Source organism: Gopherus evgoodei, chromosome 8 (assembly GCF_007399415.2).
Source record: "Gopherus evgoodei ecotype Sinaloan lineage chromosome 8, rGopEvg1_v1.p, whole genome shotgun sequence".
NCBI lineage: Eukaryota > Metazoa > Chordata > Testudines > Testudinidae > Gopherus > Gopherus evgoodei.
In genome coordinates this window covers 7,787,329-7,803,788 of record NC_044329.1, presented here as the reverse complement: position 1 = coordinate 7,803,788, position 16,460 = coordinate 7,787,329, and the positions used below count along the sequence as shown (strand labels likewise).

At 45.6% G+C, this 16,460-nt stretch overlaps 1 protein-coding gene across 3 annotated transcripts in view; it reads right to left on the bottom strand.

The window, feature by feature from the left end:
- Window positions 1-16,460, bottom strand: part of MGAT4B (alpha-1,3-mannosyl-glycoprotein 4-beta-N-acetylglucosaminyltransferase B) — a 108,869-nt gene that overhangs the window by 14,516 nt on the left and 77,893 nt on the right. For all 3 annotated transcript variants that reach the window (XM_030572844.1, XM_030572846.1, XM_030572843.1), the window contains exons 2-9: window positions 15,374-15,553; window positions 14,624-14,764; window positions 12,923-13,056; window positions 9,760-9,806; window positions 6,482-6,595; window positions 4,889-4,964; window positions 3,938-4,052; window positions 2,695-2,825 (exon numbers count right to left, since the gene is read on the bottom strand). In XM_030572844.1, the coding sequence (XP_030428704.1) occupies window positions 2,695-2,825; window positions 3,938-4,052; window positions 4,889-4,964; window positions 6,482-6,595; window positions 9,760-9,806; window positions 12,923-13,056; window positions 14,624-14,764; window positions 15,374-15,553 (938 nt within the window). The remainder of the gene's footprint in view (window positions 1-2,694; window positions 2,826-3,937; window positions 4,053-4,888; window positions 4,965-6,481; window positions 6,596-9,759; window positions 9,807-12,922; window positions 13,057-14,623; window positions 14,765-15,373; window positions 15,554-16,460) is intronic.

The window sequence follows — 16,460 nt, the reverse complement described above, 5'->3', positions numbered from 1 at the left end:
ACTCCAGGAAATCATGAGATTGACCCCATGATGTGTTTTTTAGCTCAGTCTCTTGATGTTTGAGCCCCCACCCCGCCCATCCCCAGGGTGAGCACATAGTAGTGCTGCCCACTCTCCCATATGTACTGGATAAGGTGACTTTGGCCCCTGCTGCAGGAGCTCTCATGCCCCACATCTGCCCATCAATTAATCCCGTCCCCCAGCCCTCCCATCAGTTTGCCCTCACCACCCTCAATTCAGTCCTCCTACTCACATCACCACCACCCCATCAGTTCAGCTCTTCACCCCATCAACCCCTACTGCCCTCAGTTCACCCTCCCAGAACTCACCCCATCTGCTCAGAACTCACCATCAGTCCCCACCCTCCTCACTTCAGTCCCCCTGCAGCCCTCAGGCCATGGTTCAGCCCTCCCAGCCTGAAGTGGGGTCCCCTCTCCCATTTCCCAGGCTGGCAGGGGAGCAGTCACCTGCGCTTGACAGCAGGAGTCTGGCCCCGCCGCCCCACACCCGAGGATTGACAGGGGGAGCCCCCGCTATGGCTGACAGAATTGCTAAGTAAAATCAAGCCTTACTTTTAGAGGTCTCAGATGTCAGGATTTCCCCCCAGCCCCCAAGCTGGAAACCCCCCAGCCCACAATCCTGACATTTGAGAGTTCTACTGTGAAATAATTTTACTCAGAAATTGTGACTCTCATGATCAATCCGCAAGAGTTGGCAAGTCTGCTGTGCCTCCCCGGAACCTGGACATTCCAGGGTATTCTCAAACGCAGCCTGCAGAGCTAATCCCGTAATCCAACTCTCATTACATTATAAAATTAAAACTGGCCATGTTAATGGGAGAATCTCTTTGCACTGCCAGCAAAAAAACCAGCTCATTTCAGGTCCTTATTTTAACGTAGATGGGAAAAACAGGTTAGGGTATTTGTTAGTGCCCTTAACACCCCTCCCCCCCTCCTTTACTCATTTTGTTAAGGACACATTTAATGAAAGCAACATTGTTCTAGGCACATTAGGGTAGAGAACTGCTCTGCTAGTCACAGCAAGGTCAGCTCTTCATATGCAACTTTATCCCAAGTAAATCTACAATTAGTTTTCAAATGTAAAGAGAACAGGATGTATGCAGATCAGGCAAAGCATTTTCCAAAGAGCTCAGGTCAAGCAAACTTTCAATCAAGAAAGCAAATCCTAGCAGCTACCAATCTGATTTACAAGTCACATTTAAAGGGGCGCTGCAGAGAGTTAATCATGCACACAGTGGGAGAAGGAGTGAGAAATCCACACTAGAATTAGGTTAAATTTGTAAAAAAGCAACAATTCAGAGGTTTGCAGCATCCCCTGAGAAGATAGCGGAGGCGAAGCAGTCAGGTAGGAGAGTATGAGTTAAATTGGCTGTGCAGTGGGAATCGCATTAAACCACCACTCAAGCTAAATAGGGGGGGGAGAGAGGGGGCGGGGAAGCACCAGCTGCATCTCATCACTCCTGCATGGAGCAGATGCACAAACAAATCCCAATCTTGCCCTGACCAAAAGAGGTTCTGTAGGATATGTTGATTGAGAATGGGTCTGTCACCCAAGAGCACACCAGGCCAAAACCGCCTGGAGAACAAACAAATGGTGTTCAGACCACAAATCACCCTACACGCAAGAGGATCTAATGGATACTGCTACCTCTCTCTCAGAGTGAACAGAAGAGAAAAGATAAAAACCTACTAGAGACAGATACTAGCCCTGCTTCTCTGGGGGTCTCTGCGGCACTGACCTCTGCCTCAGATTTAAATGTATTCAAATACAAGATCAGGGTGTGCATCTGGCAATGAGTTCATCTCACACTCACGGCTGCAACCCTCATCCTCCCATACCCTCCACTCCACTCCATCCTGGTTACTCTGATTTCTTGTTGCTAGTTTCATTTAGAACACCAGAAAGGATGTCGCTTTTTTATTGTCATCTGTAAAGCATCAGACACACATTGCACGGTAAACAATAGATCAAAATGACCACAAAACAGCAATAAGGATTCCCCTAGACTCCCCCACCCTTTACGTCTCTACATGGTTACCACCCTCCTGGCTGTGGAGAAGCTCAGGGAGCTGAAATGGGATCCTTGATCTGCTCTGGTTAAGTAGAAACACACAAGTCAGCATGCACGTGTGCTCCAAATTGACAGGGGCACTCAAGTGCAATTCTAAAGGGTTATTTTGCTGTTACAATAAGTAAAGGGAGTGAGGGGAGACAGGCTTCAAGGAAGGGAACACATAGTTAAGATAAAAGCATGGAGGGGAAGAGACCACTCTCTTTAGGGTTTATGGGAAAATCCTCTAATAATGGAGTTAAAGAAGGAGCCGGTCTCAATTTCCCCTAGCATCGGAGAGATTATGGGAATGGGAAGTATCCTTCTACAGAAGGGAGGTTCTGACTTTTCTACCCATCACAAAGAATCCCCATAAAGCATCTCTTAGCAACATGCTCATCTGGAAGGCAACATATTGAATTTTCCAAACATTTTTTTCCTAGGTAAGATCCCAAGGAAGCTTTCCTGGCTAAATGAGATTAACAAAGATTCAGAACAAAATTTCATCATCACTATTTCTTATAAAAAGAGATCTTCCCATCTTTCCCAACAAGTTCTGGAAATTCAGAGGCAGTGCAGAGTGGAAAGATTCTCCGAGCCCTCCGTGGGGATTGTTTACTTACCGCATCTTTTTCTGGATTGCATACTTTCACCCAAAGGATGTGATCAAGGAGCCAGTCAATGGGCTTGTCCTTGTAGAACATGAGTATAAACTCCACAATCAGGCTGAGATCCAGTGATTTGAACATCTTTCCTGAAAGCATATTTGGATGGAGAAGAGACAAAGCAGATACAGTATGAAACAAACAAGATCCAGCAACTGAAAAGAATTACAGGTTCCTCAGGGGAAAAACTGGTTTCTCTCCTTGCATCTCTAACGGAGTTTCAAGTAACCATGGATTTGCGCAGTTGGAGCTTATGCATCAGCATCACTGATGCTGCCTGCACAGTTCTAAAATTAGCATTCATTATAGAACTGTTGCTAGCGAGTTAGCAACACACACCGTTGTGAGTCCCACTGAAGTCAAGGTCAATAGCATGGAACATTCACACCAGGTGGGGAGGGGACACCAGAGAGGTATGGGTGAAAATGGAATTCATGCACAGTTCTAGCACAGATTATTCTCCTGCCCTGAGACTTCAGAAAAACATCAAACCCCGTTAAACGAATGTAGCCAACACCCAGCAGAGGAATATCCAAACTGCTTGCATAACCATACAGTGCTGCTCCTGAAATAGTTCTCAGCTGATATAAAACTTCCTCCGGCCCTCAGACTGAGCGTGTTATTGCAGGTGCTTCTAGATCCCGTCCAACCAAGAAGCAACCAGTCACATCCAGGAAGCAAGCCTCTCTGCTGGGCCACTGGGCAGATTTTTTTTTTTTTTAATTAAAAATGAATCAGAATATCAGAAGTTTAATACTTGTGGAAGATGTAACTTGGACAAGCACCATCCCTACCCACTTGTAAGCTAAGTCTCATAGGAAGCTTGGCCTGTTTAACTCACCACATCAGTAAAACATTACGCCACATAAAAGGCAATGAGAAGCTAGGAGCAGTTGCTGTTGCCATGCTCTGTGTTTTAGCTGAACTGCGTCAACAGGAAGGTGACTGACACACAGGTTCTCCTTCCAGCTGTGTAACTACCCCAGGACCAGGAGGCTCATGACAGAAAACTTGGAGATAGTTTATTTCCTGAGCAAGTCAGAGTCACTATAGAAGTGTTAGAAGAAGCCAAGCATACGGAATTTACCCTTACTATGGGAAAACATCTCTAAGCAAGGAGGTTGCTGTTTGTAAGATCTAGCCAGCTATGTGATAGCCACATATGGAAGGTGCTGGGGGGGAGGGGGAGGAAGTAAGTTACCAATAAACCCAAGCTGTGAGAATTCCAGGATCATCCACTCCTCAGATGGCTGCTGCAGAGCAAAGTTCTTCATTGTGTTGAGATAGTTTGGTTTGGCTACAATGTCGTCCTCGAGCTGCAAGGGGAAAAGGAAACTTAGCACATGCAACAAAAACACATGTTCTGTTCCAGTCTCTCCGCAGCACAACATTCGACACAGGAAGGCAGGGGAAGGTTTTGGCAAAGACAGAGTTTGTTGTGGGAACATACACTTCTAATCTAATCCAACAGGCTAAAGGAAAACTGACTCCTACTCTTTCTGAATCTCCACCTCTTCCATTCCTGGGCAAAATTCTTTAGCTTGTTTGGCCAAAGGGAACTTTAACAGCTGCGTTGGGTAAGCTGCAGCTCATACATGACAGCAAAGGCACTGCTACTTTTCTAGCCATTAGACCAGGTTCCATTGTAAAGTTTTTCTGCAGTGTGGCACCAAAGGTCGGCATATTTCAAAGTGAGTCATCCCTCCCACAGTCGCATGCTGCCCATAATGTAGAACTAATATGCTTTGTTTTCAGGAGAATCTACTTCACGCTACAATGAAGACTTATGTTTTGGCTTGCAAAGGGTTAATCTAACCTGGTCCAAAGTAAATAGCTGTGCACGCGGGCGCGCACACACACACACACAGATATATAGATATATTGGTTGAAGGAGAAATGCAGAGGAGTTCCTGAATCAGACTTGGGAGGACTGGATGTGAAAGAGACAGCATATCCTATGGGTGTCACATGTGGAGAACAGTCAACACCAGAAACACTCCAACACCATTTGAATTAACCTCTCCTTTTTTCCCCTCCCCCACATCAAATACTCCACTTTATGTTTTACACACACACACCCCTCCCTACACTCACTGGTACAAGATACGTGTCTCAGGGAATTCATACATTCCCACCCCACCACCAAACTTACCTGCACATAGTAAATGCCTTTGGACTGAGCATACATCATTAAAAAGCAGTAATCTAAGTTCTGTTTAGTTCTCCACCTGCAAACCAGACAAATGTGATGAGAACAACATTGCCTTACTACCAGCCAGCAGATGCTTCGTTTGGGGAGTGTGACAGTCTGTGCACCCATATATTCACCCTTTTACAGGACTATGATAAATTTTGTACAAAGTATGCCTTGTAAGGTGTCATTTGAAAACTCATAATTTGCTGATCATTATTGTCCTGGTAAAGTATGTGTGGCAACACTGCATGTAAATTTATAAGATTCCTCTGTATGGTATTAAGACACGTTCCAAGTCTGGAGGAGCAACCACAGACCAGTTCCCCAGAGACAAAAGGCTAGCCAACGCCTCAGCCAGGTGTCTACAAAAATCAAATGAACCACTGCTTGGTTAAGTGGCCATTCTTTGGCAGGAAAGAGGATGTGGGTGAAAAATCTACGTCATGACAAAGAAATAGCTGGGGGTTCCCATCCACACAGACTTTGTCTCCTAAATCTCAGTTGGAGATGACTCCTGAATACGAGAAACAACTATAAGAGAGAAGACATCACAAATGATCCCTCCTTTTCTCTCAATGGCATCCACAACACCTGAAGGACAAAGGAAAAAGCTTTGGATGGGGGAAGGGATCCTGACTAAAAGGAAGTCAGCCAGTAAAACTGCTAGAACATGTGGTGAGAGAGACTTTACTTTGAATTCACTTAGCTTGTTAAATTAGGCATTAGTTGCATTTTACTTTTATTTTCTTGTAACCCAATTCTGACTTTTATGCCTCATTACTTGTAGTCACTTAAAATCTATCTTTTGGAGAGAGAGACAGAGAGAGAGAGACAGACACACTCCATTTGGGATAATAGGGTGTGTGCATATCATTTTCTATCAATAAAATGACAGACTTTATATGAGCTTGCATTGTCCAGGAGAGGGCTGGGCAGTACAAGACACATTTCTGGGGGAAAGCCTGGGACTGGGAATTTGCTGGTGTTGCTCTGCAGTGTAACACATGAGTGGCTGGCTATAGCACTCTCATACTATAACTGGGAGTAATTTACATGCTGGAGACTGTGTGTGAGCAGACCAGGAGTGGCTGCTCTCACAGCGAAGCAGTGTTAAAAGGCATCCCAGATTGGAGAACTGAGAGGACAGAGCTGTTAATCAGTCCAGATTGTACCCTGGGTAATGTCACAGGGAGCCAACACAATACACTTTTCACTTTCACGAGAGGAGAAGATGGGATAAAGAAAGCCTGTTCTTTACTGTATGATTAGTTTGGAGTTAACAGGAAAACAAGTGGCTTCTCAAGGTAAGTATCCTGTAGGTTAGCAGCTCTGTCTCAGTTTTGACTTGTGGAAAATACACATGGGAAACACAGCAGAGCAAGCCAAGCCAAATGAAGCTAACAACAATGCATGTTTGCTAATTTCTTAATTCTCACAAAAAGCAAATTTAAGGGCCCTGCATAAATCTACAGAAGCATTTATCCCTTCTGAGTCAGGAGTATAGAGAATGTAAGTATTACTTATTCAGAGTTTTAAATCTTCTGATATTACCTGACTCTTTCCTTGGGATCGCCAAAAGATTCCCGGAGGCGAGAAAAGTCTGGATAGAAATGTGGAGAGGGGGAAATGACTTCCAGGAGACCAGAGTGTATTTCCTTGGGGAACCTGAGAGAGAAAGGTGGAAGCAGGCAATTGCTGTACCAGGCGTAACATGACAGATTCAAACTGAAGTCACTTGGAAAACACCAGACAGTGGAGCCAAATAAAATTAACCTCCAAGATAAAACCTCTATAGTAGTGAATGCACTTGCAGGCTTAGTTCTAACAAAAGGACAGCAGCAGGGTACTTTGTCATGGGATTTTAAATCTTCTCTTCCCACAACTGTTTAACAGCCCCATGTAAGCCTGGAACTGCCATCTGTTGTATACTAGTATTTGTCTCTCTACTACATGCAAACATGTTGATTTGTTATTGTAGGCTGCTCAGGGATGCTGGGCTGATAGCATAGATTTTCTTTTTTAAGTGATCCACAAGTGTTGTGTGTGGAATGCCTCAAACATTGGCAGGAGGAACAACACTCACCACACAAGAGAATCTAAGCCTGATTTCTTCCTTTTAAGTTCCTCCCCTCAAGTCACCCTGTCCAGTTCTCACTGTGCTATAATAGTCCAACATGGCTACAAGGCAGCATCCCTGTAGGAGCACCAAGTTGGCACATTTGGGAGAGGAGGGGAATACCATCGGGGTGTTAATAAGCATATGATGAGGTTTTGCAAAGATTCTAGAATATTTTAAAAGTAACATGCCAAAGCCCCAGCACATGCTTTAAAAAAGATCATTTACGAGACCCTCCCCCACAAACTCACTCCAGTGGGTTCCCCTGGTAGTTGTGACGCAGAAGAGTGGGAGCAAACCAGCTGCCACTTAAAGGTGGGGGAACCTGAAGAAGCAATTTGGATCCATTGATGTTTTAGTGTCCCACCTACCATTTCTGCATTTAACCCCTTAAAAATATTAGTTTGTTTTGAAGAAACGCATAAGCATTTATTTACAGGTCAAACCCTACAGACAATTAGCTTGACCCCGGAAATCTGGAGGACCAAAGTCTGATTTACTAATATAAGGTGAATATACAGGTGTTTGCAAAGTGTCAAAGTAAATGCCAGTTTGCAGAGATTATATTATGCTTATCTGATAGGTTATCAAAACCATTGTAGTTGGTCTTAGTGGTTATTAGAAGACCACCAGGAATGTTGCCTGTTTTCTACTGCTGATTTGATTTCCTACCGTGCCAAAGTTACCAAAGTATATTTTCTGTGATATGGTTAAGAACAATTTAAAGGGTCACGGTCAATTAAAAAAAGTCACTTGTCTGAAAAATGTGTACCCATTATTGTTACAAACAATATCCAAATACAGTATTACTGTAACTGCAAGGAATTAACAGAAAGGCAGCTTTTCCCCAGTGTTTTACACTGTACATTTTGACAGCAGTCTGTGTATCATCAATAAAGCTAAGTTTTTGTCACAGATATTTTTAGTAAAAGTCAGGGGCAGGCCATGGGAAATAAACAAAAATTAATCGCAGCCCACGGCCTGTCCCTGACTTTTACTAAAAATATCCGTGGGAGCTCTGGAGTCCCCCTGCCCCTGAAGCTGGGCTAGTGTGGGGTCCCCTTCCCTCAGGCAGCTGGTAGCTGAAGGGTCCCCCTGCCTGCCTGCCTGGGCAGTGGCACAGGGTCCCCCTCCTGCTTATTTGCAGCACGGGGTCCGCCCACCAGGTTGGGGGCTGGGAGCTGCAAGGGCGGGGCTGGCTGGGAGCTCCAGCCCCAGGGCAGAAAATGTCATGGAGGTCAATGAAAATCAGATTCCATGACTTCCATGACAATCGTAGCCTTAATCACCAGTTTCATTGTTTAACTCCTATAGTCAGTCGGCCAGTCTCCCTTATTTATGTGTGAGCATTTCCGCAGCAAGGGGCGGAACAGAGACGACTGACAGAGACTCCAGGACAGTAGTCCCCAAAACTACTTTTAACTTGTTTTTATAATTGATACCATTTCCAGCTGACGTCATGGTGTCCCTTTAAATTATCGTTCCTCAAGCGATATCTGAAACATGGCTTCTCATTACAAATGCTGGGACGTTGATACAGGAGCACTTGTACTTTCCCTGAGCAACACACGCTTAGACTGTAGGCTTTCCCCCTCCAATTGAATTTAAGAGATAATTTATGAGTTTATTTGGGGGGGAAATCAAATCACTAAGTTAATTAAAGATTTAGACCTTTCACAGAGGAGCCCTTCCTTCGATAGTGCCTGCTAATTCCATCAGGGTACATCAGACAATCAGCTCATTATCCCCTGCTAAGTACACACTCACGGCACCAAAGGCAGAAGGGTAGATCTGCCTCACTTTGCACAGCAAGACAGAGGGCTCTGTTTCAGCTCTTCTACAAGTGCAGCGGGAATACAATGCTCTTCTGCTTCTCTATTATTGGAAGCATGTCCCAAGCCCTCTCCCATCACCAGCTCAGGAATTGAATTGAGCCATTAGGTCACATCGTCCTTTTAAAAGTCTTGCTCTTAAGGTTACTGGGGTTCTTTGGAAACATGCAGGCACAGAAGCTGGACTGGATTCAAAGCCTCTGTTGTTAAAATTGCTTTCTTCTTCCTCTTTGAGCGCTGATGCTGCTAATGCCTAAACCAGCTCTCTAATAACCATCTACCACAGGTTTCTCTCCCACACTTAACAATTGTGAAGCTGCGGCCACCGCTGTAACTCTGGGGCAGAAGTTTGTTACACTATCATGTAATTCCAGAGCGATCACAGTTATCGTGCCAGAGAATGAACGCAACCTAACCTGGTGTAGCAAAAAGGGGAAGAGAAATGGACACTTAGGCAGTAACAGCCTTATTTTGCTTTGAGATCACGTGTGCCAGTCGTGCAGTTCACTTGCTCTGACTCTATGAGCAGGCAGGATGCTGAACTATACGAGAATAGGACCTCCCACAGGATGATTGTAAATATAAATAATCCATCTTCTCATAACACAGGACAGGAAGAGTGACTCAGATGGTATGATCATGTGCATTGAGTACATGAAAGCACAAGACTGGTTGGATACGATCAGAAAGAAATTAAAGTTACAATACCATGTATTGTTTTAGACTGAGATGAATTTGGGATCAGCTTAAGAGACAGGATGAGACTCTAGAATTTATAATAGAAAAATCAAGCAAACAAAAAGACATTTATTTTCTTTAACGAGGCTGCTACATTGTTACACGCCTCGTTCACATCAGGGTAATTAATGGGAATTGCTTACAAGTTTTTGATGTTTTCTGCCACTCCAGTTGTATACTGTTCATCTGTCTGAAAATAAAAAGTTAAAAAATTGTAAGAAGAGATCATTCAGGTTCAGAGAAACCAACCATCAATACTTGAAATGCCTCATCCGGATTTATTCTCTGCCCGGGCCTGCATCTCAGAAGCCACTGCTAGTACTCTCTAGTCTGTACTGTCATCACTTCCATACTCTATTTATTCATTCATCTCCAGGCCGTCTTCTGTACGGCCCTTGTGCCTGAAATCCCCTCCCCATTTTGGTGGCTCAAAACCAAACTCTTCTTCAAATCTCTCTGGTTTGACCAGTGTTAAATCAAATAAAAATACTAATTGTCAGGGGCCAAGGATCACATCCTCCTCTATTTTCTGTACAGTGGCAAGCAGGCTGCTGGCATTTAACTAAATGAACAGTCCCCGACAGAAAAGGAATTCTATCTTTGTCAGCAAAACAGATGGATTTCTACTATAACGTGTATTTATATTTTGGGTAATTTCAGCTGCGAACCTGAATCTCTCAGTTGATCCTAAGATTTGACCTGGTCACTCTCAGCAGCTCAGGGGAAAAGGCTAATCATGCTGCATGACAATAATAGAAAAGATATAAATACAAAGACTCATGCAGGGGGCCAGTGGAGAGAAAATAAGATCCCATGCCCTCTATTCCAGAATGCTGGATCAAGAGGCCTCCAAAGATTTTACTGCTCTGAGTGGTTCCACTGCTTTTGAAACAGCGAATTCTAGTCCTAAGCTGGGATCTGAAAAATAGAGACGATGACTTTTACCATCACCCGGAGTAAGTGCTAAATAATTGCTTGCAATGTCCTGCTCGGTCTGAGGTGGTGTCAGATTTGGTGCCACGTTGGGGTGAAGAGTGAGCTGTCAGGGGTTTATGTCAGAAGCTAAGGCCAGTGCTTTACTTAGAAAAAAGAGAAGTCAAATTTTTCTAGAGAGACAAGCTCCCCTTCTCCAGGGGTTCTCAGAACCACCACGAGAGACTGATTTCTTACACTGGCAGAGCTGGGAAAACAACCACAAAAAGGAAAGAATATGGTCTTATATTCTGGGAGTGAACACACAACTCCCATCTGTCACTATAACTGCCTCAGCACTTGGCATCGAATACCAAACACCACATCTGCCCACACATGCCAGCCTGCTTTAAATGATGATGTAGGGGAGGAATGGGGCTCCTCCCCACCATGACAGCAAATTGCAATGCAGCAAACCCACTCCAAGAGGGCTCTTCCTATTACAGCTGTGTCTAACTGCTCTGACAGGCACAGCTGTCCCAGTGCCAATGCAGCTAGAGGACTCAGGCTGGAGTCTTACAACATAATTAGCAGGCTGCTTCTCTCGGTGACCCAGTGGAATTTTTTCACAACTCATAGGATGGAAGTTAGCTGCCAGAGCCAGATACTGTTGAACTGGGAGTTGGTTCTCAGTTTCTGAAATACTCTACATTTTAAAGGTAGCCATTAAAACCACTCAGGGTGGGGCCCATATCATCACAATGATGTCAGTTCTCTTATCTTTGACCCTGCTCCTCCTAAGACTACAGTGGCAGCTTGATGTTGCCTAGATTCTTCAAGCTATCTGATGACTGTTCAAAATCTCATACCATCTTTCATATAATTTTCTACCCAAGGCCTGAAGACTCGTGACCCACAGGCAGTGATGTACGAAGAAATGCACTGTCAGGACTGGGTGTGTAACAGGCATAGCAAAAGTTCACACTTCTATAGCACCCTCCTGCAGATCTTGCAACATCTGACAGTTAAAAGGATAAAGTCTACTGACTCCTTCTGTCTGAAGTAGTTTTACCTTCTATTGTTACCTGTAACACCTACTATGACTGTAACAGACATGAGAAAGATTTCCTCTGTTTTTGTGCATTTGGCAATTTATTTAAGAATTAATTTCACTGTTTCTCCACGATCAGTTTCCCCTATCTGAGATAGTCTGTCATACTTCAAAAGAAGGAAAAAACAAACATTTTTAAAATATAGTAAAGGGAAAAAAATTGGCAAGGGAACTCAGGACCTGAAAATTCTTGTGAATCGATTTAAAAAAAAAAAAAGGTAATTTCACATTGATGCTTCCCTTTAAATCCTCAAACGATTAACCTGTGAAGTACATTTCAGATATGTACATTAAAGCACAAAGGCATTAAGTGATTGCCCAAAATCACAGCCTGCCAATCAAGCAGATTAGGAGAGAATCAAACCCAGGCCCCTCAGTCCCAGGAGGAACCTACTAATCCAATCCCCACCCTTAGCACTTTGGATAACAGCCACTCGCTCCTCAAGAGTTCGCTTTCCTTTTGTATAAAAAATGCAAGCTAGAGACCTGTAAGCATAACGCCACTTAAACCATCTAATTGCTAGTAAACAGGTAGAAAAGACAGGCATTTATCTTCACTCTGCTCCCAGCAAAACACCACTGAGGTTTTGATTGCTCAGTGGATTTCTGAAAACTAAGACAAATGCATTTTAGGCTTGAGAAAATAATCCACAGGGGAAAGCGGTGGCGAAAAATAACCATATAAACCCCTAGATAAAAGCAGCTCTAGTGGATTAACGCACCAAGGCTTTATAGCTCCTGAATTTAGCAACCGATTCTGACCCCAGGCATCAGTGCAACAAAATAAGCTAGTCTCAGCCTTGGAGAAATGGGCTGGGGGATTGTAGAGAAAACATGATGGAGTCTTGGGAGGGCAACATGAATGAGGTGAAGTGGTGTTTGCAGGGCTTCGTCAACAGATGCTTTGGAGTTTGTAGGAGTGAGGTTAAAGAGCACAACTTAAATGAAAAAGATGAATGCATGGGCCATGTTGGCAGCAATAATGTAAACATCTGCTAATATATTGATCCTCTGTAGAAGAGCACATCCAAGCACTGTTTCAAATTAAAAACAGGCTGCTGGCCCCCATCAGGGGGATGTGCCTGATGAACCTTGTCAGACAACAGCCCAAGATTGGGCTTATCTGCCTCTACAGCGGTGGATCTGGCCCCCATCCATGAGAAGACATCCTTTTGTTTTATGGCTGCATTCAGCCTCTTGGACCAGCACCAAATCCCTGTCAGACGGAGAAAGGGGACGAAGAGCTGATGAAGCGGGATAAATAGATACAAAAGTCACGTTACCTCAGCAATCATAACAACAATCACAGTGTCCTCCTTTTCCTGCTGGGTGAGCTCTGAGATCAGGGAGTTCAGGGTGTCCGTAAGGTATGAATGCACCTCTCGCTTCACGCTGGGGATTCCCATCACTATGGACACTGCTCAGAACCAAAGCAAAGTGTTTTCAGAAAGACGAACACAAGCCAATGGGCCAGGAAAACAAACAAGACTGTTCACTCAGCCCCCGAAGTCTCACTTTCTACTGGCTTTTAGCATTATGTTCCATCAACAGGAAAATGGCCTAGTGATCAAAACACCTGTGGCTACCCAGGGCTAATTCACTGAATTATCCCCATCAGCAGGTTAACTTTTTTCTGATGAAGAGTTTGGCCAGGAAACAAAAAGGAACGGTGTGCTAGCATGCAGGGCCTCCCTTTGAAGTGTTCAGTACAGTTATTACAACTTTAAGACTGATATTTAGGAAATGCTGCAAAATGATCCTCTTCAGAAAGGCCTTTCAACCCTAAAAAGACACTCAACACTGAGACCTCTTCTGCCCAGAACAGGCCAACCAACAAACCCCTTAACAAATCAACATTACAAAAAGTAAATTAATAAAAGTTAACAAACAAACATGCACACACACACCCCTATCCCAAGCAGAGTTGTTACCCCAAGAAGAGGAAAAGTGTCAGGGACTCCATGAAGTCCACTAGGGGCTTTGCCATTCCATTGACTTTACATGGAAGCGGCTCAGATACTATACTGAGGGTATGTCTACATCTAAAATTTTGCAGCGCTGGTTGTTACAGCTGTATTAGTACAGCTGTATAGGGCCAGCGCTGCAGAGTGGCCACACTTACAGCAACCAGCGCTGCAAGTGGTGTTAGATGTGGCCATACTGCAGCGCTGTTGGGCGGCTTCAAGGGGGGTTCGGGGAACGCGAGAGCAAACCGGGGAAGGAGACCAGCTTCGCCGCGGTTTGCTCTCGCGTTCCCCAAACCACCCTGCAAACCGCAGGGAAGGAGACCTGCTTGCATAGAGGTTCGGGGAACGCGAGAGCAAACTGGGGAAGGAGACCAGCTTCGCCGCGGTTTGCTCTCGCGTTCCCCGAACCACCCTGCAAACCGCAGGGAAGGAGACCTGCTTGCTCGGGGTTCGGGGAACGCGAGAGCAAACCAGGGAAGGAGATCAGCTTGATTACCAGAGGCTTCCTCAGGTATGCTGGGATACCTGCTTATTCCACGGAGGTCAAGAAAAGCGCTGGTAAGTGTCTACACTTGATTACCAGCGCTGGATCACCAGCGCTGGATCCTCTACACCCGAGACAAAACGGGAGTACGGCCAGCGCTGCAAACAGGGAGTTGCAGCGCTGGTGATGCCCTGCAGATGTGTACACCTCCTAAGTTGCAGTGCTGTAACCCCCTCACCAGCGCTGCAACTTTGTGATGTAGACAAGCCCTGAGGGGTGGCAGTAAAACCGTCAGATGGACACAGAGAGAAGGGTCAAATATCACTTTAGGGCCGGTTAAAGCACAGACAGTATCTCCCTGCATCTCTTAACTTACAAGGGTTACACTCTGTGCATCCACCCTAATGCACTGATGCAGTGAGGAAGCCTGCATGGAATGTGCTCCCCTACTTCCAGTCCTGCTCATCTCGAGCCAGGAATGGAGGGGAGGAGAAGGGCACACGAAAAGTGAAGGGAAGAGCAGCCGCTTTTACCTCCAGTGCGCCCCTGTCCCACATGCACAGCTGGTTGTAGACTGTTCTCCTTGGACAGCAAATGTGGCAAATGATGAAAGATGGTGGGAAGATGCAGCACATTCTTGTTGGTGATATTCCAGAGTTTTAATTTGGTTTCATCTTAAAGGAGGAAAAGGAAGTTAATATGCAGGATACCACACAGGAAGAGATCACAAGGTTTCTAGCAATAAAACCCCCTCACAGGGTAATCTGGCTATTTTAGACTATCACTAGATTAATCCACCCAGCCTCCTCAGTGTGCACCCACAACTCCCACTAACATGAGTGGGAGTTGTATGTAAAGGAACTGAATAAGGTCCAAAATCTTTGAGGGGAGGAGAACGAAGATCAATCATATTTTATCAAAAAGATCCAATTTTCCTATCCAATCAACTTTTGCACTTTGAAATAAGAGCAAATCTAAACCCTCCACTGTGACCTGCTTTTCATAAATGTTCAATACTGAGCATACAATTGGTGATAAAAGCTCATGAGCAAGCAAGTTAGCGCATACTATCTGCAGAAGCGTGATTCAGTGCCTAACGGTGCATGTCTAATGGCCATCTCCATTCAAACAGATTTTCTGAACCTCTTAAGCCCCTCATGCTAAATCAGAGATGATCTGGACCTTGGCCTATGCTTGCCCACCCTATCTGCAGCCCTACACAAACACACACCTCGCTACCTCCTCTATAGCAACAGCTGCTCTCTGTTAAAAGTTTGATTCACCAGATAAACTGCTCCATGTCCGGTTTACGTCCCGTAGGGCCTGCTTCTCAGAGATCGCTCTCTTTATCTCGTCTAGGACCAGATTCAACTCCTTGGAGCGCTTCAGGCTCTCCTGTTCAGCAGCATGCAGACGGTCTCTGAGCGCTAGGAACTCTCGCTGATAGATATCCACAACCTCACCTGTGGAGAGGGAAGAGTGAGTAAACACATTTTTTCCCCTGCTGTGACAGGTTCCAAAAGGCAAAGTGTCATTAGTCAGCCATTCTCCCACTCAGCAGCCCTAGGCACCAAACCTAAAACAGAGGGAGGGAGAAGTATTGCCAAATCACTGGCTGATTCCAAGGTAACTGCTCACCCATGTGCACTTCACAGCAAGTAAAATTCTCAGAGCACTGGCCATTTTACCTGAGGGCTCTATAATACAGGCAGCGGGTAGCACCACTTACTAATGTTGCCTGGCCCTCCTGTTAAAACACCCTGTTGTCAGTTGCTTATAACTTCCCCTCCCACTGTGAGGTAAACTGGCAGTGGGGAAGGGGGAGAACAGGACTGGGACCCAGTTGCCTTGGGGGAGACACAGATTTGATGAGGCTTAGCGGGAAGACTAGGAGCGGCTGGACAAGGAACCAGTGAGGGAATGAGGGCAGGGGAGACAGATCTGACAAGGAGCTGAGGCCTGGGTGGTGAGTATCATAGGCAAGAGGAGGCTTTGCCTTCCCAAAACAGCCTACCATGGCACCACCCCGAGGCCAGTGTGCCTCCTCCAGCAACTTGGGGCCCACCAGGGCGGCTGGTGCTGGGCCGCGCTGGCTGCCTGGAGCCCCAAGGCTGGGGACGCAGTGACCCCACCACCCAACGGCTGTGGGTGCTGAGGCTGGCGCACCCAGGCTGGGGCCTTGCCCCCTCCCACACCTGGAAGCAGTGGGGCCACAGTGGGGGTGCTTTGGGTTCCTGTGGGGGAGGGGAAAGTAGAAGGGGGCAGGGTCTTGGGCACAAGGGGAGGGGCCAGGAGTTAGCCTCACCGGATGGCTGGGTCACCGGCCGCCCATGAGCTGGGGTGTGGGAGGAAAACCTAGACTGCCTGGAC